Source organism: Triplophysa dalaica, chromosome 2 (genome assembly GCF_015846415.1).
Source record: "Triplophysa dalaica isolate WHDGS20190420 chromosome 2, ASM1584641v1, whole genome shotgun sequence".
NCBI classification, from domain to species: Eukaryota; Metazoa; Chordata; class Actinopteri; order Cypriniformes; family Nemacheilidae; genus Triplophysa; species Triplophysa dalaica.
The window spans coordinates 15,841,536-15,863,718 of NC_079543.1; the positions used below are offsets into that span (position 1 = coordinate 15,841,536).

At 38.0% G+C, this 22,183-nt stretch overlaps 1 protein-coding gene across 2 annotated transcripts in view; it reads right to left on the bottom strand.

The window, feature by feature from the left end:
- Positions 1-1,041: 1,041 nt before the first annotated feature.
- The window catches only part of pcca (propionyl-CoA carboxylase subunit alpha), a 105,221-nt gene continuing 84,079 nt past the window's right edge, over positions 1,042-22,183 (bottom strand). The window contains exons 19-23 of one of the 2 annotated variants that reach the window (XM_056764039.1): positions 16,406-16,504; positions 12,014-12,067; positions 10,387-10,527; positions 1,850-1,927; positions 1,042-1,513 (exon numbers count right to left, since the gene is read on the bottom strand). In XM_056764039.1, the coding sequence (XP_056620017.1) occupies positions 1,445-1,513; positions 1,850-1,927; positions 10,387-10,527; positions 12,014-12,067; positions 16,406-16,504 (441 nt within the window). In that variant the 3' untranslated portion in view covers positions 1,042-1,444. Of the gene's footprint in view, positions 1,514-1,849; positions 1,928-9,708; positions 9,876-10,386; positions 10,528-12,013; positions 12,068-16,405; positions 16,505-22,183 lie in introns of those variants that run through there. The other variant, XM_056764050.1, reaches the window with a different exon arrangement.

Consider the following 22,183-nt stretch of genomic DNA (forward strand, 5'->3'; position numbering starts at 1 on the left):
GTCATCCACCACAGTTGTTTTCCGTGGTCTTCCGGGTCTTTTGGTGTTGCTGAGCTCACCGGTGCGTTCCTTCTTTTTATGAATGTTCAAAACAGTTGTTTTGGCCATGCCTAATGTTTTTGCTATCTCTCCAATGGGTTTGTTTTGTTTTTTCCGCCTAATGATGGCTTGCTTCACTGATAGTGACAGCTCTTTAGATCTAATCTTGACAGTTGACAGCAACAGATTCTAAATGCAAATAGCACACTTGAAATGAACTCTGGACCTTTTATCTACTCATTGTAATTGGAATAGTGAGGAAATAAACAACACCTGGCCATGGAACAGCTGAGAGGCCAATTGTCCCATTACTTTTGATCCCTTAATAAGTGGGAGGCACATATGCAAACTGTTGTAATTCCTACACCGTTCACCTGATTTGGATGCAAATACTCTCAAATTAAAGCTGACAGTCTGCAGTTAAAGCAAATCTTGTTCGTTTCATTTTAAATCCATTGTGGTGGTGTATAGAGCCAAAAATGTTAGAATTGTGTCGATGTCCCAATATTTATGGACCTGACCGTATATCCAACACAACCATGATCAAGCACCTCATGATGGTATATTGACGTCTGGGGAAGCAAACTGATTCAATTGATCAATAAACTGAACAACATTTATTAAATAGTAAGCGGTAATCTACAGCTTCTGCCATATAAAATCCAAAATAGTCCCAATTTAAGTAGGATTATGGTCAACTGACATTTGCGCAATCCGTTCACTTTACTTTTGAAAAAAAAAAGTGACTTGTGAAGGTTGTCAAAAAGCTTGTTTATTTTTATGTTTTTTTCTCTTTTAAAGAGAGAGAGAAAAAAAGAAGATTGAATATTCTGCCACGAATTGTGTTCAATAAAATCAAGGTTCCAATACTATTATTTTTAAAAGAAACAAATACAGAGAGATCTTAGATCTAGTTTGATTTATTTCTAAAATAGGAAAAAGCAACTGAGCCTTTTCTTCTGACACACGGTCGACTACAATTTGGAATAAATTTATCAGACATTACTAATATTCAGTTTTATTATGAAAGAATTCTGAACAAAATTAAATAGATTTTTTAAGTACGCCTAAAGAAAGAAAACGAACGCACCAGAACTGTCATCAATTAAGTGACATCTGCTTGTGTATTTCATAAAGAATTGTAATGCATTTGCAGACAAAAATACATGATTAGTTACATACAGAATAAATGCTTTTTGAGACTAGATGTTTGTATATAGATAGAAAACTTTGTTTTTTTGTCAGAGGAGCTTTTTTAAAAGATTGTGTTTTTATACATTTCCCATGAAACCTTGCAAAATCTCAAGAAAATTTAACTAATATGTGTAGATAACAATAAGAAAATAATGACACAAATAAGAGGATCTTCTTCGAATTTACAAGCAAGATGTTTTGACACGTTGGTCTACTCCAGTTCAACAAGTAGATCTCCCTCTCCTACTGTATCTCCTGCTTTACAATGCACACTTTTCACCTAAACAACAAACAAAATCACAGGACCTATTAAACACACATCTGAAAAAAGATACTTTACAGGAACTGTGGATTTACAGAGCAATTAATGATTTCCTAATCAAACAAAATGGATAATTTAAACAAACAAAAATCAGTTTTCTGTGCATACAATGACAGTTTCTACTGCCTTTCTCATTTCAAGCTTCAAAAATACAAAGTTTCACATGCCGTTTAAGAGGCAACAAAGCAGGTTCTCACATTAAATTGTAAGATTAAAGTACTTTTATTTACACCAAATTTCTATGCCTCCAAAACACTTGAAATATCTCCTCCCCCGATGCGAGAGGGAACTCACTTTGCCAGTTTTAGCCACAGTCATGCTATTCTGCATCTTCATGGCTTCAATCACACAGATCTCCTGCCCCTCTGCAACCTAAGAACAAGAAAAGCCAAAACATTTGGTCAGGCTTATGTAAATGTAACAAACCAGATTTTGTGCAAATCAAAATTGCATTTAAAATTGCATTTAAAAATATATGATTTAGAAACATCGAAAATGACAGAATCTTTTTATAACAGAAAAAATGGTGTCATAGGATATATTCAAATTGACGCGAGTCACAGATTTAGAGGAAACTATTCTGTTTGTCGTTGTGGTTGCTCCTAAATTCATCTCATTCTCTGAAAATTTGTTGAAAATTAATATTTTAGATTGATTTAGCTCTACTCAACAGAAAGCATTTTTAAGCTGTTATTAACAAACTTTTTCGAACTCCTCCAAGAGATTGCATGCAAATTCATTGAAACTTTGTTTTACTAAAATAAAGACATGTGTGATGTAACATTTTGAAAAAATAATAAACATCTAAAAGGATAACTTAATGGCGGCCATTTGTTTTGTCTCAACACTCAAAACATTATCTGTTTATCGTTGTGGTTATTCCACAATTAGTTCATCTAATTCTCACAAAATTTGGTACATATATTCTTTCCAAAATGAACATAATAGTCTTTCGCTTGGCATAGCACCGCCCAAAAGGAAGTCAGACATTTTTACATTTGTGATTTTTTTCCACGATGCTCTATTGCAGAGATAGAGGTCTAGCTTGATGGTTGCTAAGTTAACAGTTTAGTTGCAATGGGTGTGGTATGGCACCTGCCAATTGATAACACATTAAGCCACAAGTGAAACGAGCCAAACCCCTGTATCTCTACAATATTCAACTTCAGAGATATAGGTCTGTGTAAATGGTTGTTAAGCTAATCTGTTTAGTTGCTATGGGCATGGCTTGTCACCTGTCATATTATAATACACTTTTTTTCAATAATAATCTACTATCACACTTCACAAAAGTCAACTGAATTGGTTTGGTTCCGATCTGTCGAAAACTCAGGGACAAGTCTGCGAAGAAAGTTTTTAAACGATATCTGCAATAACAGGGCTCTAGACTAACTTTTTGCACTGGTTGCACTGGTGCGCAACACTTTTTACTTAGGTACACCAGCACAAAAGTTAGGTGCACCCAAATTTTCGACAATATCGAATTTAACGCATTAAACTGGTTTTAAGAGTTCACATTTTTTTAAATGTCCATATAGGCTAAATTTACTTGTAAATGATTCACTTACAACCTGGCTTCACTTCTTTATTGTCCGTCATTTTATCTGACAGGCTGGTAAAAAATCAGTTTTAAAAAACAGATTATGACGGATTTTTTACCAGCCTGTCAGTTAAAATGAAGGACAATAAAGAAGTGAAGCCAGGTTGTAAGTGAATCATTTACATGTTCACATTTTATTAAATGTCCATATAGGCAAAATTTACTTGTAAATGATTCACTTACAACCTGGCTTCACTTCTTTATTGTCCGTCATTTTAACTGACAGGCTGGTAAAAAATCCGTCATAATCTATTATTACCCATCACTAAGGTGCAAGATGGCGTTAGGTGGTAATAAGTATGTTCGTGACGTCATCACGCTGTACTTGCGTCTCGGAACTTGTTGTTTTTTAATACAACCGAATGCCCAATAAAGCTGTTGTTGTTTATATTCATTTACAGCCCTCTGGGCTTACTTGGATTTCTTCATAAATTGGTCACAAAATGTGTTCTGATCTTCATCTAAGTCACAACAATAGAGAAACACAGTCTGCTTAAACTAATACCGCACAAACATTATACGTTTTCATGTTTTTATTGAACACAACATTTAAACATTCATAGTGCAGGGTGGAAAAAGTATGTGAACCTTTGGGTTTAATAACTGGTTGACCCTCCTTTGGCAGCAATAACCTCAACCAAACGTTTCCTATAGTTGCAGATCAGACTTGCACAACGGTCAGGAGAAATTTTGGACCATTCCTCTTTACAAACGTGTTTCAGATCAGCAATATTCTTGGGATGTCTGGTGTGAATCGCTCTCTTGAGGTCATGCCACAGCATCTCAATCGAGTTGAGGTCAGGACTCTGACTGGGCCACTCCAGAAGGCGTATTTTCTTCTGTTGAAGCCATTATGTTGTTGATTTACTTCTATGCTTTGGGTCGTTGTCCTGTTGCATCGTCCATCCTCTGTTAAGCTTCAGTTGGCGGACAGATGGTCTTAAGTTTTCCTGCAAAATGTCTTGATAAACTTTGGAATTCATTTTTCCATCGATGACAGTAATCCGTCCAGGGCCTGAGGCAGCAAAGCAGCCCAAAACCATGATGCCCCCTCCACCATATTTCACAGTTGGGATGAGGTTTTGATGTTGGTGTGCTGTGCCTTTTGTTCTCCACACATAGCGTTGTGTGTTCTTTCCAAACAACTCAATTTTGGTTGCATCTGTCTACAGAATGTTTTGCCAGTAGTGCTGTGGAACATCCAGGTGCTCTTTTGCAAACTTCAAACGTGCTACAATGTTTTTTTTGGACAGCAGTGGCTTCCTCCGTGGTGTCCTCCCATGAAGTCCATTCTTGTTTAATGTTTTCCTTATTGTAGATTTGTCAACAAAAATGTTAGCATGTGCCACAGATTTCTGCAAGTGTTTAGCTGACACTCTAGGATTCTTCTTCACCTCATTGAGGGTTCTGCGCTGTGCTCTTGCAGTCATCTTTACAGGACGACCACGCCTAGGGAGTGTAGCAACAGTGCTGAACTTTCTCCATTTGAAGACAATCTGTCTTACCGTGGACACATGGACATCAAGGCTTTTAGATATACTTTTGTAGCCCTTTCCAGCTTTATGTAAGTCAACAATTCTTGATCGTAGGTCTTCTGAGAGCTCTTTTGTGCGAGGCATGGTTCACATCAGACAACGCTTCTTCAGAACAGCAAACTCAAAACTGGTGTGTGTTTCTTAATGGACAGGCCAGCTTTAATCAACACATCCAATCTCATCACATTGATTGGACCCCAGGTTGGCTGACTACTGGCTCCAATTAGCTCTTGGAGAAGTCATTAGCCTAGGGTTTCACATACTTTTTCCACCCTGCACAATGAATGTTTACATGTTGTGTTCAATAAAAACATGAAAACGTATAATGTTTGTGCGGTATTAGTTTAAGCAGACTGTGTTTCTCTATTGTTGTGACTTAGATGAAGATCAGAACACATTTTATGACCAATTTATGAAGAAATCCAAGTAAGCCCAAAGGGTTCACATACCTTTTCTTTCAACTGTATATATTTAATCTTTTAATGTTTATGTACATATGTGATTAGATCTGGGAAAACCCAAAACATGGAGCAAATTTATATAGGCTATTACAATTTCTGATACCATATTTAAGCCCTTTCAAAATCAGTTTTTATTTTGCTCATACCTTGAGTATGTAACAAACGTTATGGCTGAGGTCAACTGAATCGATATGATGTTCGGGAACGGAATTTGGAGAAAACGTGTTTAAAGTTAAGTGATGAAAATAAAAGCACAACAGTCCAGTATCACAAGCAAAAGTCACTTTACAGTGGTAAGAGACTTAACAATTTAATAAAAAAACATTTCCTAGTGTTAAAATCTATAAAATATATTGTACAAAACCGTTTGAATAAAACGAAAGAACGGAAAATGGTGCACCGCACACTTAAAGAATGAGAGCTCTGCCTTTATCACTACACAAGAAAACTATCAAACATTACGGCCAAAAACTCATAAGCAGTGAAGCATTTTTTACGTTGTTTATCATGTGCATTGCGTCTGGACTTTTGATCATCCCTTGTATGTTTTGCGACAGCGGTCCGGCTCGCGTGAGCAGCGTACCGGGGATAACTCTCGGTGCTGCAGACTGGGAGCTCTGTCATCTCACGAAAACATTGTATAAAAAAACTTTGCATGCCATAGTTAACACAGGACTGGCGGGAAATGTGCATTGATACTCCTTCATTCTTCATGTTATGTGGTTTACTTTTGTCTTGCCCGCGTCCCCGCGCAACATCTGACAGGTTTTCCAAGATCGCATCACAGTCGGTAACAATGACAGGTGAAAACACGCAGGTCGCTTCCCGAGCATTTCAAGTTGAAGGGAAACGGGGATTTACAAATTGCCCTCATTGTAATCCTCCAAAATGACGGACGGCCTTCAGATTTTTCCGTCACTGGTAAAAAAAATCTGTCATTGGTTAACGCGACCTCTGTTACTCACACGTGAAGGAATATCTGGACAACGGCCAATCAAAGGGGGGTCCGCCCTTCAATATCTCTGATTGGTTTAGACCACGATATTGGCCTAATGTGTGTCTGTTGTTGAACCACAGGGAGACTTTCAGAGTTGGAGACTTTTTTTCTCCCTCGAATGGCTGGTCGCACCGGTGCGACCTCTGATTATTCTTAGTCGCACCATTAAAAAATAAGGTCGCATTTGCGACCAAATTGGTCGCACTCTAGAGCCCTGAATAACTCACAAACCTTTTGATCGAGAGAAGTGGTTCCAGAGGCAAAGCTGCTCAGAATAAGGACAGCTATCATATGATTCCATTAGATTGGGTATATGTCAAATGTCACGTGATACACCATTGTTTAAGCACTCCTAAAGTGTTATTTCGACCCCCCGGTGGCTGAATAAGTTAATAATTCTTACAGACCTTATGGACCATATGAAGAATAAGCACAGCGAGTGTCGTTTTGATCGGCCTCCGATAATGCGGTGTAATGTGTGCTGAAAATTCATTGGACACTGGTGGCCATGTTTTTTGAGATACACCAATGTCCTTTTAAGTATTCATGGTATTCATGGTCATGAGACAAAGACATGCCATACCATATATCAAGTCGATCGGGCTAATGGTTGCGTAGTTTTAGCCATTTTCTAGTTCATTCAAATTATAGCGCCACCTAGTGGCCAAATGCCAAAGCATTTTTATCTTGATCCCGGATTGAGGGTCTACACATATGTTCCAAGCCCCATGAAGAGATCTCAAACAGTTCACGAGTTATGACCATTTTAGAAAAATATGCTACTTCCGGTTCAGACATTTTTGCGCCTCCTTGTGACCAGGGATCGAAATTTCTACTTTTTTTTATAATTATTTCTATTCAACATCCAAAGAATTCATCAGCATTGGTTTGGTTCCGATCGGGTAAAAATCCAGGGACTAGTTAATTTTTTAATCTTTACATAAAATGCAAATTAGCGGAAAAAATTGCATACCGGAAATGAAAGCGGAGATATACATTTTTTTAAGTTTTGAGCCAATGATTACACTGATATAAAACACTTGGGTGTGCAACAAACGGTTTAGGGGTTACGATCGCAAACGCGTTAGGCATCGCAGTAGCGCCCCCAAGGGTCCGACATGGGTGGCTCCGTGTATCTTAGCAGCGACAAGGACTACTACCATCTGACAGAGTCTCAACTGTCGGTCTTACGGTTTGGGCTGCCCGATAAGTTTTAGGGAAGAAGTATAATAATAATAAGAAGAAAACATACAAATATAATAGGTTTCTAGCCCTTCGGGCTCGAACCCTAAAAAGAAGAAGAATAAAACATACAAATACAATAGGTTTCTAGCCCTACGGGCTCGAATCCTAATGATAGATTAAAACCGGATTGTTGTTGTCAGAAAGTCTTTTTGGATTTGAGAAAAAATTATGCCTATACAAACCCTGATCAGTTTTATGGCAGAATAATAACAATAGGAAGAAGAAGAATAAAACATACAAATACAATAGGTGTCTAGCCCTACGGTCTCGAACCCTAATGAAAGATTAAAACCGGATTGTTGTTGTCAGAAAGTCTTTCTGGGTTCGCAAGCTTTGGTCATTTATACAATGCGAATGCGATGTCTTAGAAAGTTCAAAAGCCAACACAGGCAACACAAACGCAATCACTGCGCCCTCTGACGATATACAGTATTAATGTATTATGAAGCAAATCACAAGATTTGTAAGAAACTGAACATTATTTACAACATTATAAACGATAATTTGTAGCAATCAGACAACCTGTTGACTTGCATTTTATGAAAGCACATGGACCCCAATTCCACATTAAAATCTTTAATGTTTTACCCAAGAAATAATGTCATGCACATGAGTAAATTAACAGTCAGCTCCTCTATATGTCCTTTCAATGCTAATCCATTGCAATTTTGAATATGTTTTGCATTTTTTTGACTCGCAGAAAAAATAATGCCTATACGAACCCCTGTGATCGTAAACAACTCGTTGATCATAATGACTTAATGATTCCGTGCACTAGTATCACATCGCTGGCACTAAACGTGTAGTGAAAGACATTCTGGTTGACTACCTTTTATTCCTTTAAGGAGGAGGGGATGTTTTCAAAACTTGGTTGATTTAACAAGGAATGACCCAACTGTAGGTTTCAGAAGTCAAAACTTCCCCCTTTGTGCAAACACAGCTTTTGTCAAAGTCTTTTTTTGTATTCTAATGTAAAAACAAAACAACAAAATTACGCACAACTAAAAATAAATCTAAAAGCAAGATAAAATGTCCAAAATCAAATGACAAAGTATGGACTATCGACAACAATCGGAGTATCAAATGTGATTTTTTTTCTTTCATTTAACATTAAGAACATTTAATTGGAAAGTTTATGTAGCCAAAGTGACTTGATCGTGAGTTGCTAAATGGTCTTGAATGCACTATATATAGTGCATAATATAAGATTCTAATGCTGTAAAACGAATTGCTAGTATATTCGTTTAACGAAACTGTAGCACGACTGGCAAATTTATGTAGATTTAGCATGGAATGATTATTAATCCTAGGCCTAGCCAGCACACATCATAAACTACAGCACTTCCTTGTGAAACTTTATTAATAACTCATTGTTTTTTAATTTTAAGTAATTTAAATTAATTGTAGTTTCGTCATTTTCACGTGTTTAAAGGCAACCTGTTTACCTTTGCACGTCTCTTCATTTTGACATTATTTTTATAATGCTTCGGCCTTAGCGGTCACGAAGATCTTTTAAATATGAAATAAGAGAGTTGAACATGTTGAATTGAATGCAAGACTTCACGGGGCAAAACAGGCAAACTTTTCCGATTGAACGAATTTTGTGCGCCTTTAATGCTAAATAAGCTGCACAACGTCACAATTTTTTGGTGTGCGGCCGTGTGTGACAGAACCTGAATGGCAAGGGGGGATGGCTATTTACGTTAATATTGTGGCTAATTGCCACAAATAAATCAATGTATGGGAAGTAATGTAGGCTTAACGGCATGTTAGTTGTGGTGTGTGACTTTACAAAAGCTATGGTGCAACAAGCTACCAAATGGGCAAGGTAACGTTATAATCGCAAAAATATAAGACCCATGAAAAATCAATGGGTAATTAATACAGCTATTAATTACTGACTCAGTCAGCATCAACTATATTCAATAAAATCAACTCATTTAATGTTTAAAGTTAATAAAATTCTCTTGACAGCCTACGTTACTTCAACTAAACAGTACTTCATTCCCTAACTCAGAACTTATGTGTGTTGAATAGGTGAGATAAATAGGGAAAGGAGCAATGGACCAAACCACTGTGAGGTAGGGAAGGAGGAACTTTATTGTCCGGTTTCACAGACAAGGTTTAAAGCTAGTCCCAGTCTAAAATGAATATTTGTCTTACCTGAAATAACTTGCCCTGTCATATCTTAAAGAGTAAATTTATTGTGATTTTAAGGTCCTACTTTGGTTTATGTAGTGTACAACAACAAATGTATGTTCATACGGTGTATAAAGATTTTCATTTTCTAATAATAGGCAGTTATAATTACCTTACTCACCGACTCTCAAATGATTCTTTCAGCGATTCATCCGTCTAATCCCCTCTTTTCTGTCAGCCTACTCTTATCTGATTGGTCAGATGGTCTAGTCAGCTGTGACTGGTCTCCGCATGTTGTGTCACAAATGGAACATAGGCTGGCATTACACGGAGTGACGCAAATCTGACACAGAACTGAAATTAGTGAACTGACAGACGACTCGTTCGCGTGATTCAAAGTCGACTCTTTCTTCCCAAGCCAGTGATTTTCTTTATTTGTTCACTTTCGTCATTACAACTTGGCAAAATGCTTAAATTCACACACAGCAGCAATGTACACTGCATGAGTGCTATTTTAAGAATAGTTACTCTTTAAAAAAATTCAGCACCATTGTTTTGTCTCGAGATGCATATCAGTCTTGTTTTTTTCTAAGCCATTTTTATAAAAGAGAATTATATATCCTAATTTCACTAAGGTTTAGTCCTGGTTTAAACTAAGCACTGTCTTTAATACTGGGCCTAAATGTTTCCAAACTGTAAAAACACTTTGTCCCGTTTGCGTTTGTTTTTTTACCTCTGCAATTGTTTTATGTATATTTTATGTACATGCTTACATACTTATGTACATCAAGCACTTAAGAGAGCAATTTGTTCTACAGGTCAGCTGTAATTAGCAATTAGTTTTCATTACTTACCCTATCTCCTGGTTTAACAGACACAGCCACAACAGATCCTGGCATGGGAGAGCGAAGGATGCTACTGGTGTCTTCTGGAATCTTCTCTGGCATGTGCTTACTGAGTGATGCTGCCAGTTTACTCAGCACACGCAACTTAAACTGAACAAAAACAAACATACAGTCAGGAAGAGTGCACAATTAGTGCACAGATACCCCAAACTAAATACTAAAATCTGTATGGGACAATACAAACAAGAAAGGAAAGAATTATACTCCATTATACCAGAAGACAAGCTTACATCAGCCCCCAGCCCCCCACGCACAGATTGTTTACATGGACTCTTCATAGATGTAAAGAGTTTTGTTATGTACAAACAAAATATTATATTCCCTACCCCCGTCACTGTCACCAACTGTTTGGAAATATAAACATGAGCACAGTTTGCCTTTAAATATGCACACTGTTACCATACATATATACATATACATACCATACATACCATTTCGAATTTCAAGGTTTTCTGAATAAATTTGTCATAAGATGTGATCTGATCTTCATCTAAGTCAAGGGTACGAATGACAGCCAAAGATTTGAAGGCGTCAATGGAACTTGCTAACATCTCTGTTCATGAGTCTACAATACGTTAAACACTGAACAAGCAGGGTATCCACGGCAGGACACCACGAAGGAAGCCACTGCTTACTAAAAAGAACATTGCTGCACCCATGAAGTTTGCAAAAGAGCACAGTGACATTCCAAAGCGGTTTTGGTAAAATGTTTTGTGGACTGATAAAACTAAGATTGAACTATTATGAAAAAACTCACAGCACTACATCTGGCGTAGAAAGGCCATGGCATATCATCATGAAAACATCATCCCAACTGTGAAGTATGGTGGAGGAAACGTCATTGGTTTGGGCCTGCTTTGCTGCATCAGGGCCTGGCCAGCTTGGAATCTTTGAGGGGTAGATGAATTGCCAAGTATATCAGACAATTCTTCAGGATAATTTGAGAATGTCTGTATGTCAGCTTAAACTGTGTAGAAGGTGGGTGATGCAACAGGACAACGACCCAAAACACCGGAGCAGGTCCACAACAGAATGGCCTCAGAAAAACAAAATCGGCCTTTTTGAGTGGCCAAGTCAGAGCCCAGACCTCAACCCAATGGATATGCTATGGATTGACTTGAAGAGGGCCATACACATGAGACGTCTAAAATTCTTCATCAACAATGTGCAGGTCTGATCAACAGCTACAGGAAGCGCCTGATTGAGGTTATTGCTGCCAAGGGGAGGTCAACCAGTTATTAATTCTAAGGGTTCACTTACTTTTTCCACTGCCATATTGAATGTTGAATGAGTGTGTTCAATAAAGACATGAAAGATCAGATTTTTTTGTGTTATAATTTTTAGACACATTATGTTGGTCAATACCCTTGACTTCGATGAAGATCAGATCACATTTTAGGACAAATTTATTTAGAAAACCATGAAGTTCCAGAAGTTTCACATACTTTTTCTTGACATGATATGTAATATAGCATAACACCAAACAATGTGTTAATAATTAAAACATCCTTTTTAAGAGTGTACGGAATTAATACTCAACAAAATGGAGATCTGATTGTAGTATTTAAAGACTTACTGAAGTGCCCAGATACTGCAGGGTAATCTCCCCAGACGCTGACCGCTGAAGACACTGCATTTAAAAACAGAATAAAACATTGTGTAAACAAAGATTTGTATTGATACAATTTTTAGAACTACAGTTGTTAGGTAGCTCCAGATTTGTTGGCTGAATTACAGCGTAAAAGACAATAGAACGCATTAGAACTTTTTACATTTTGTCCACACTTGACGCCGGTCGTGTCTGGTGTAGATAAAGTGTTTGAGCTTCAGTATCTCACAGAAGTGAGTACACCCCACACATTTTTGTAAATATTTTATTATATCTTTTCATTTGACAACACTGAAAAGTATTGTAAAGTAGTGAGTGTACAGCTTGTATAACAGTGTAAATTTGCTGTCTCCTCAAAATAGCTCAAGGCAGAGGCGTATTAAGACGCCCCTGGGCAACAGCCCCAGAGGTGCCCACCGACACGCAAGAATACACTTATTAAAAGATCTATATATTAAAAGATTTTATAAGAATGAAACTCAGCAAATTTACAATATACTATTTTACAAGAATTCCACATTAACATGACACTTTTGTAGAATAGAACACAAAAAACAACTATTTTCCATCAAGTATTTTTAACAATTGGGCTACTGTAGTTAAGGGGCACCTGCTTTCTGTTGTAATGTTACATTTCAGATTTTGATGTAGTAAAAAAAAATCACTAACATTTTTTTAAAAGGTGTAAATGTTGTGCGTGTCACAAAGTGGGGGTACAGGGACACACACACAATTAAACAATGTACAGATTTTCAGGGCATTAGGACTTTAATTCACCGAAGTTGCATTCACCAGATAATATATATATAAACTCAGCAAAAAAAGAAATGTCCTCTGACTTTCAACTGATTTTATTTTCAGTAAACTTAATATGTGTAAATATTTGTATGAACACTAAAAGAGTCAACACCATTAGACATAAACTAAAAATGTTTCACAGACATGTGACTAACAGAAATAGAATAATGTGTCCCTGAATGAAGGTAGACTAAAAATCAAAAGTACCAGTCAGTATCTGGTGTGGCCACCAGCTGCTTGAAGTACTGCAGTGCATCTCCTCCTCATGGACTGGACACGATTTGTCAGTTCTTGCTGTGAGATGTTACCCCACTCTTCCACCAAGCCACTTGCAAGTTCCTGGACATTTCTGGAGGGAATAGCCCTAGCCCTCACCCTGCGATCCAACAGGTCCCATACGGGCTCAATGGGATTGAGATCCGGGCTCTTCGCTGGCCATGGCAGAACACTGACATTGCTGTCATGCAGAAACTCACGCACAGAACGAGCAGTATGGCTGGTGGCATTGTCCTGCTGGAGGATCATGTCCGGATGAGCATGCATAAAGGGTCCCACATGAGGGAGGAGGATGTCTTCCCTGTACAGCAAGGCATTGAGATTGCCTGCAATGACAACAAGCTCAGTCCGATGGTGATGTGATATACCGCCCCAGACCATGACGGACCCCCCACCTGCAAATCGATCCCGCTCCAGGGTACAGGCCTCGGTGTAACGCTCATTCCTTCGACGATAAAAACGAATCCTTCCATCACCCCTGGTGAGACAAAACCGTGACTCATCAGTGAAGAGCACTTTTTGCCACTCATGTCTGGTCCAGCGAAGGTGGGTTTGTGCCCATAGGCGGCGTTGTTGCTGGTGATGTCTGGTAAGGACCTGCCATACAACAGGCCTACAAGCCCTCAATCCAGCCTCTCTCAGCCTATTGCGGACAGTCTGAGCACTGATGGAGGGATTGTGTGTTCCTGGTGTGACTCGGGCAGTTTTTGTGGCCATCCTGTACCTGTCACGAAGGTGTGATATTCGGATGTACCGATCCTGTGCAGGTGTTGTTACACGTGGTCTTCCACCACGAGGATGATCAGCTGTCCTTCCTGTCTCCCTGTAGCGCTGTCTTAGGCGTCTCACAGTGCGGACATGGCAATTTATTGCCCTAGCCACATCGGCAGTCCTCATGCCTCCCTGCAGCATGCCTAATGCACGTTCACGCAGATGAGCAGGGACCCTGGGCATCTTTCTTTGGGTGTTTTTCACAGTCGGTAGACAAGTCTCTTTAGTTGCCTGCGTTTTTAGAACTGTGACCTTAAATGCCTACTCTCTGTAAGCTGTTAAGGTCTTAACGACCATTCCACAGGTGCATGTTAATTAATTGATTATGGTTAATTGAACATGCATGGAAAACATTGTTTAAACCCTTTACATTGAAGATCTGTAAAGTTATTTGGATTTTTACAACATTATTGTTGAAATACACAGTCCTGAAAAAGGGACGTTTCTTTTTTTGCTGAGTTTATATATATATTAAATAGGAAACTTATTCATAAAAATAACATGAAACTTTATTGTTACGATTTTAACTGCTATACAGCTATTAAAACGCTCTTTTTAAGCCCAGTATGTGTCTATTTTTCTTACTAAACGATCACATAAGTACTGCGATAGAAGTGTAATCCATTAAAAAGGACACATAAGAATTGATTGCTATAGTGATGACACCGTTCTTCACTTTCACTTTAAAACCCAGGTTTGGACCATAAATAGTGGCCTTATCTCCACGTACTATTAGCATACATTATCGGCACTATAACATCTTATTTCTGACGCATGCCATGTATATATACACCTTTATTTATCAGTGCTAATCCCCTCAATTTTAGTCACCGCTGCTACAATGCGCTGTGCATCGTTCCCGCTTCCATCTGTTTGAAGATGAAAGTGAACACGAAAGACGACTTGCCTCATGACAGTCACTTGTGATTGGCTGAATTTTAATTCACTTAAATCTATGTAATTTACCAGATAACCATGGGCGGGACTGTTGACGGAGGTGAGTCGAAAAAGTACTGAGGACAGAACCATTTTTATCTGAAAGTGGGGGTATTCCCGCGCAAGGATCCATGACTATTTAGCGCAGATGCATGATATAAGTCTTAAAAAACAATTGCTTATGTACATTAATAAAATAAAAATGTATTGCGGGTTTATTTGGTGCCCCTAAAGTCTTGGTGCCCCTGGGCACTTGCCCAATTGCCCATATGGTTAATCTGCCTCTGGCTCAAGACAGTGCTGGAAAATAATGGTGGCCACACAAAATATTGACACTTTGGGCCCAATTTGGACATTTTCACTTAGGGGTGTACTCACTTGTGTTGCCAGCGGTTTAGAAATGAATGGCGATATGTTAAGTTATTTTGAGGGGACAGCAAATTTACACATAGAAGCTTGGTAAGAGTAGTCATAGGCATTCATAAATATTAGTATGTGGTAATTGTGGTAAAGAATAGCGTACGGTTAACAAAATGCAGATAAACTAACAGACTGCAGATAAACGCATACCATAGAACAAGTAATTCTAATCTAATGAAGCGGTCTTCAACCACACTGACGTTTTCAAGTGTTTTCCAAATGCTGCCTATCCACACTGAAATGTGCTGAAAACCTATACTGCACATCCATACTGCGCAGTAAAACATATGAAGCAACAGCCTGTGTGGGAGTTTGTTTACTTTCTGCCTTTATGTCACGGCAATGTGAAGCAAAGAACAGAGCACAGAACCTTTTTTTTAAATGGATAGAATGATGTGAAACGGCAAGTAATTAAATATTCCATCTCCTAAAATGCATCCTAAAGTATGCACAAACTTACATTCCGCTATCATGCTGGAAAGCAGTTAAAACATTAAGAACACTTCTTGTTATTAAACTGTTTACTTTTGTAAGAAACTACGAAAAAAAGTAGTACAGTACAGTTTGTCTAGCAGTTGTGAAGTTTGTATGTGTCTTTAGAAGCATAATTTATTTTTAGACTTACAGTATTTGTTGACCAATTGTGGTCTGTGCAATAAATAGTACAATTTATGTCGTATTTTATTGTTCCAGAAAAGTAATGGTATTATTTACAATTATAATCAATTGATATATCAAATATTATATTTAATAGGTGTCTTTCACATTGACCCACAGCCACATTAAAAGTATGTAGATTAGCGTACAATGTTTTATACAAATTATTTCTTCTATTTAGGTTCCATTTCATTCATTTAACATATTAAATATTTGGGGCATCAAAGTTATTTGACATATTTGACATTTTTTAAAGGTAATACAAAAGTTACCTTCCCAAGAGCGCAGTGCAAACGACTTCTAGAATTGCATAGCTATGCCTTATCATTAACAAAGCACAGCTCCTTACCAATCAGAATCAATAACTGGAACTAACCATATTATATTACAATGATGCTAACAAAAGGTGTATTACCACCTTGGTTGTGCATTTATTTTTAACATTCCAACATTCATCCTAACAGTCAATGGTTTCCAACATCATTGGATGTGTGTGAGAACCTGGTAAGTCCTGTGTTTTCCATTGATGGTGATGGGCAGCAGTGGCGAGGCCAAATCCCATTCTCCGGACACAACAACCTTCTCTCCATCTACCTCTATCTGGACCAACAAACACACACATTTTAGATGTACAACAAAGAGTTTAAAAGGACAACAACGGTCTATGTCACATATTTAAACATAGATGTAAGATGCTTGAGTGTGTACATGTGAGTGAGAGAGAGAGGTCAATCAGTTTCTGCACTAAAATACACTTGAACAATGTCTTTTGTCAACCTGATCATCATTAAATTTTAAAATTTAAAACATTCTTTAAATGTAAAAATACTTAAATTTGAATAAATATAAAATAATTTATATTATATTAACATATTTTTATGTAGTGTATTTAATTTAATACCTATATCTATACACTACTCATCACCTACACAAAACCATCTCAAAAGTAAATTGTGGTGGTAGAGGCATCATGCTTGTGTGTGTTTATCAGCAGCAGGGACTGAGGGACTTGTCAGGGTAGAAGAAAGGCTCGACGGCACAAAATACAGAGATACCCCTAATGAAAACCTAGTCCAGCGCATTCAGAACCTCGGCCAGATGATGATCCTAAGCAAAATGCAGGAGTGACTTATGAACTCTGTCAATGACCATAAGTGGTCTAACCAGTGCTTGAACCTCACTGAACATCACTTTAGAAACCTGAAAGTATCTGTCTACTGATGGTCGCCATTCAACCTGGCAGAGTTTGAGAGAATCTGAGGAGAAGAATGGCCGAAAATTGCCAAATGCATATGTGTTAAGTTTGTCACCAAACTAAGTCACCATAAAACGGAAGTTGCGATTGACTTCTTTTCCATATCGTGAAGTGTATCCAAACGACTTATGAAATTAGAAAAAATGTAGGGCGGGGCTATATTATGCATTTTTATCTTCCCTTTTTTGATAAAGTTGGACCTGCAGGGCAGGACTAAAAATGCTTGGCCATTGAACAATCAGTATAGTCCTACCTCTCTTTTGTTGCTGACGTCATGTGGTGAAGAGTTGTTGTTGAGAGGGAGAGAGGAGCTTAACGTTTTAGATTAAAGATTACAAGTGCAAATTAATTTAAAAAATGATGGTGTGCACGGATAAATCATTTATAACAATCACTGCAACACGGTGTAAAACACTTAGAATTTTCATGTTTGATTGCATGGTGACCTCAAGGCTGTAAAGGTGCTTTAACCAAGTACTGAGTTAAGGGTATGAATACTTGATGTAAACGTAATTATTTAAGTTTTGGAAAATGTGCTAAAATTAAAAACTTAAATTTCTATATAGCAAACAGAGTATAAATAAATCATTTGAAGTGCTTGTGTCGAACATAATTCTTTCAAACAAACGTAAAGGTCCAGTGTTTAATTTTGTTGAGGATCAATTGAGTAAAATGCAATATAATATACATAATTATGCCTTCAGAGATGTATAAAGAGCTTACACGATGAAGCGTTATGTTTTTATTACCCTTAGAATGAGCTATTTTTTTCTACAAAAAAGTCCCTTTGCATATAATTCGCCATGTTCGGTCAGGTGTCATAGTGTTTCGAAAAGGAAGGGTGGAGTGAGCGGTTGGTTGCAATTCGCAACCTTGCTGCTAGAGTTCACTGACTTGGACCTAAGTAGTAAAAAAAAACTTGGCTCAAAGCTGTGCTTAAAAGTTCTTTATAAAGCAGCTTAATGACTTGTAGTACTAAATCTTCAGTCTCAGGCTTAGAGATGATTTACGACACTTTGCTTTGTAGCAAACAGGATTTGAAATAATGACTTTGGCATGAACCAATCACTGAATAGATTCCCTTATTTACTTAATATATTCAACACACATATGACAATAACGTTTTACATTTTCTTAATTACCCGTTTTAAACCATTGCTGAATTTTTATTTTATTTGCTTTTGTCTAGTAGTTTTGCTTTAAATTCAATGTTATTTTCGCTAAAAATATTTTCTTGCATGTGAAATCACACATACCAATACAGCATAACAAGTACTCGCAACAGTACTGATGATCCATAAAGCATAACTTGAATGCGCGCAGCATTAATGACATGTAGGGACTGAGTGCCTGATATCTTGTGCACAAAGAAGTTTGTTAAATGTAAACATATGATATAAAAATTATGTGTAGATGTTGTTTCATTAATAAATGCCTTTCGCAAATTCATACATTAAAAAAGTGCCACCAGCAATAACGCCTGTGAGTAAGAATGATTCTTAGCTTTAAGAAATTTGATAACTTGTTTTTATACTCGGCAAGTAAGTTTGGCATCGTAAGCGGCAAAATAATTTGCCGCTACATGGTGAGCCGGAACAGGGTCAAAGGATAATTTAAGAAATTAATTGATGAAGAAATGCAACTAGAATAGCCTACTTTTTTAAATATAGTTATTATATCATAATATAATATATATATAAAATAATGCTGCTGACGCAGACCAGATGTTATGGCTGGCGGGCTGCCTGTTGCCGACCACTTGACTAGGTGTTACAATCCCACTATTTAAGCACAGTTGAATTGCCCAATATGTCATTTCCTACCCCTTATGCATGACAGGGGGAGAAGTCAAGAATAAGAATAGAGGAAAGGAGGTCGGAAGTTTCAGTGGGTTTGTCGGGTAGGCGTCCTCTGTGTTTGGGGTGTAAATTATAGAAATACATAAAACAATACAATAATCTCTTTTAATCTAATTACTTAAAGATGAATAAGTGTTGAGTAAGTATTGTTTATCGTTGATCCATGTTATCTGAAGTACCTAACTATAATTAAACACTATTGAAAAGTGTAACTGAAATCTCAGTAATCTTTGTTTTTAAAACATTGTTCACAGAAAATCCTCCCTTTTTATTTTTCAGACACTTTGTTGGAATTAATCCAGGAAAATGGACCAAGGCTGCCAAGGGAGAAGTGAAATCAAAAAAAGACTGGTACAACAAATAAAACTAGTAACAGTCAAAAAAGATTCCGTCACCATTTATTGGTAACTGGCCCCCTTTCACTTGCATTGGTTTTGTGTCCATTCAATAGAAGTGAATGGGCGTCGGCGCTGTTCGGTTACCAAGTTTCGTCAAAATATCTTCTTTTGTTTTCTGCAGAAGAAAGAAGTCATAAAAGTTTGAAATAACAAGAGGGTGAGTTAATGATGACAGAATTTTCCTTTTGGGTGAACTTTAACTTTAAACCATATATTTTTTAACTGAATTATTTTTTATTCATTTTTTGTTTTAGGTTAGTGACATTGATTTGAAGCTACATTTGTATTTTATGTTAAGGCATTTATATATTGTGTCTTATTGGTTTTTGTTTAGTTGCTTTCCTTAACCCATTTTTGTATTTTTATTTGTTATGGGTGCTTTTTTGTTGCGCCATAGTTTGTGCATTAATTGTTATAATGATGGCTTGTATTTTTGCCTATTTTATGGCATAACAAACAAAGCATATCAAATATGATGTTGAATATGAAAAAATAAAAGATGGACACCCTCAGCATACCGGTGAGTCCCATAAAACTAGTGCTCCTCGACAGGTAGAGAAACAAGCCGATCGACTTACTAATCGATGGCACAAACAGGGAGCGAGACCCAAAGGCACTCGAGACATCAGACTGTCACGAGCATCACATATTACTGCAGTAGCATCCTCTACCCCAGATACAGCTCTGACAAGGATTGCAAACACTAGTCTCCTACCACCGCCTATACATCTTCAGAACAGATTTGGAGTGCTAATGAATGTAAATGAGGAATCCCCAAACGTGATGAATGTGATCGAACACAGACTGAATGGGCCAGTAGCTAACACTGATGCTAACTGGCGCTCAAGGTTGAGCAGACACAGGCACTCCGCTCAGAGAGCAGCAGAGCCCAGGACTCTGATAGTGGGGGACTCCATAATCAGAAACATTAGCGGCAGGGATACAACTACGTGCTGCCTTCCACAAGCAACAACTTCTGATGTTAACAGGGAACTTCAGAATATTCTGATGAAACATAAGACTGCAAATCAACTCATCATTCATGTGGGGAAGAATGATATTCATAAAGAGCAGTCAGAACTCCTTAAGAAGGATTTCAATGAACTTTTTGAAACACTTGAAAGACTGAAAGTTCAAACATTCATCAGTGGACCTCTCCCAGCAAGAGGAACAAACAGGTTTTCACGGTTACTTGGGCTAAATACGTGGCTGCAAAAAACCTGCAATATAAAAGGAGTGAACTTCATTGACAATTTCAATCTTTTCTGGAGTCAGAGACAACTCTTTCATCGGGATGGGCATCACCCAAACAAACTTGGTTCAATAGTGTTAAAGGATAATATTTACTTCTCCCTCAATCATCCTTCTGCAGTTTGTGCCAATCCACTCAATCTGAACGGCACACACACATCTGGACACAGTATGAATGACCATGGGACTTCACTTCAGCAGCAAAATGGACATGATAACATCACTCCACCACAACAACCTCTGCTCACGGACACAATCTCAGCTGAGCCCTGCCCACAGAGCTCATCACAGACAGACATATCAGAACTGCTTGAAGATTCAGCACCCAAGGACGACTTCCTGGAAAACAGCCAGGGAAGCCAGGACAGCATATCACAACCTCCGATAACAGCAGAGCAACGGGACCTTTCACCAGACACCTTTTCCCTCTCTCCAGCCTCGCCCCTTCTGTGCTTCTCACAGAAAATGGAAGAACTGGTGTATGCTGGAACCAGACTATCCCACTCTTTTGCTGCAAGCCCCCAGATAACAACCAAAAAAAGACAGGCTCCATTACCACCGACTTCGAAGCCTGCAGCAAAGCTTGTGGGCCCAGCTCGCCCTACCGCTCCTGTGAGAATTCTTCGGCCTCTGCCACAACGCCAGGCCCCACACCTTCCTTCATCTGCTCGAGGTGAACCGAAAACAACTGATACCAGCTCTCAGTGATGTGTGTCGGGTCCCCGTTTTGATAACAGTAACTTTCTCAAATGTTTACAGAACAAGCGGGAACCCAGTGTGCCTGCATCTTCCTCTATTGCTGTTCTATTACAAGATAGAAAGTCTAAGGCCTTCAATAGCCGTACTGCAAACCTAACTAATCTGGTGCCTATTACACGTCAAACTAATATTGCTGTGGGGATAAGACTGTTAAGTTAGCACTCCTTAACATCCGCTCACTTAAAAATAAATCACTTCTAGTCAACGACTTAATAACCACAAACAATCTGGATTTTATGCTTCTGAATGAAACCTGGCTAGAAGATGGCTGCAGTGCAACAATCCTAAATGAAGCAGCCCCCCCTAACTTTACTTTTATGAGTGTTTGCAGAGCTGTTAAGAGAGGTGGGGGTCTAGCTGCTCTTTTTAAAGATATCTATCAATGTAAGCAAAAATCATTTGGGAATTATTTGTCTTTCGAATATCTGGGTATTGTGTTAAAAGGTGCTCCACGCATTTTACTTATCATTATTTACAGGCCTCCAAAATACTCTCCAGCCTTTGCTGAGGACTTCACAGAACTGTTATCGACAATTACCTCAGAGTTTAACTGTTTTGCCATTGCTGGAGATTTTAACATCCACATAGATAATGCAGAAACCAATATGGCAAAAGAAATCAATACTGTTTTAAAAACTTTTGATCTTACTCAGCATGTACATGCACCCACACACAATCGTGGGCACACTCTAGATTTACTTATCAGTAAGGGTCTAAACATTTCATCGATTGTTATCAAGGATTTAGCACTGTCTGA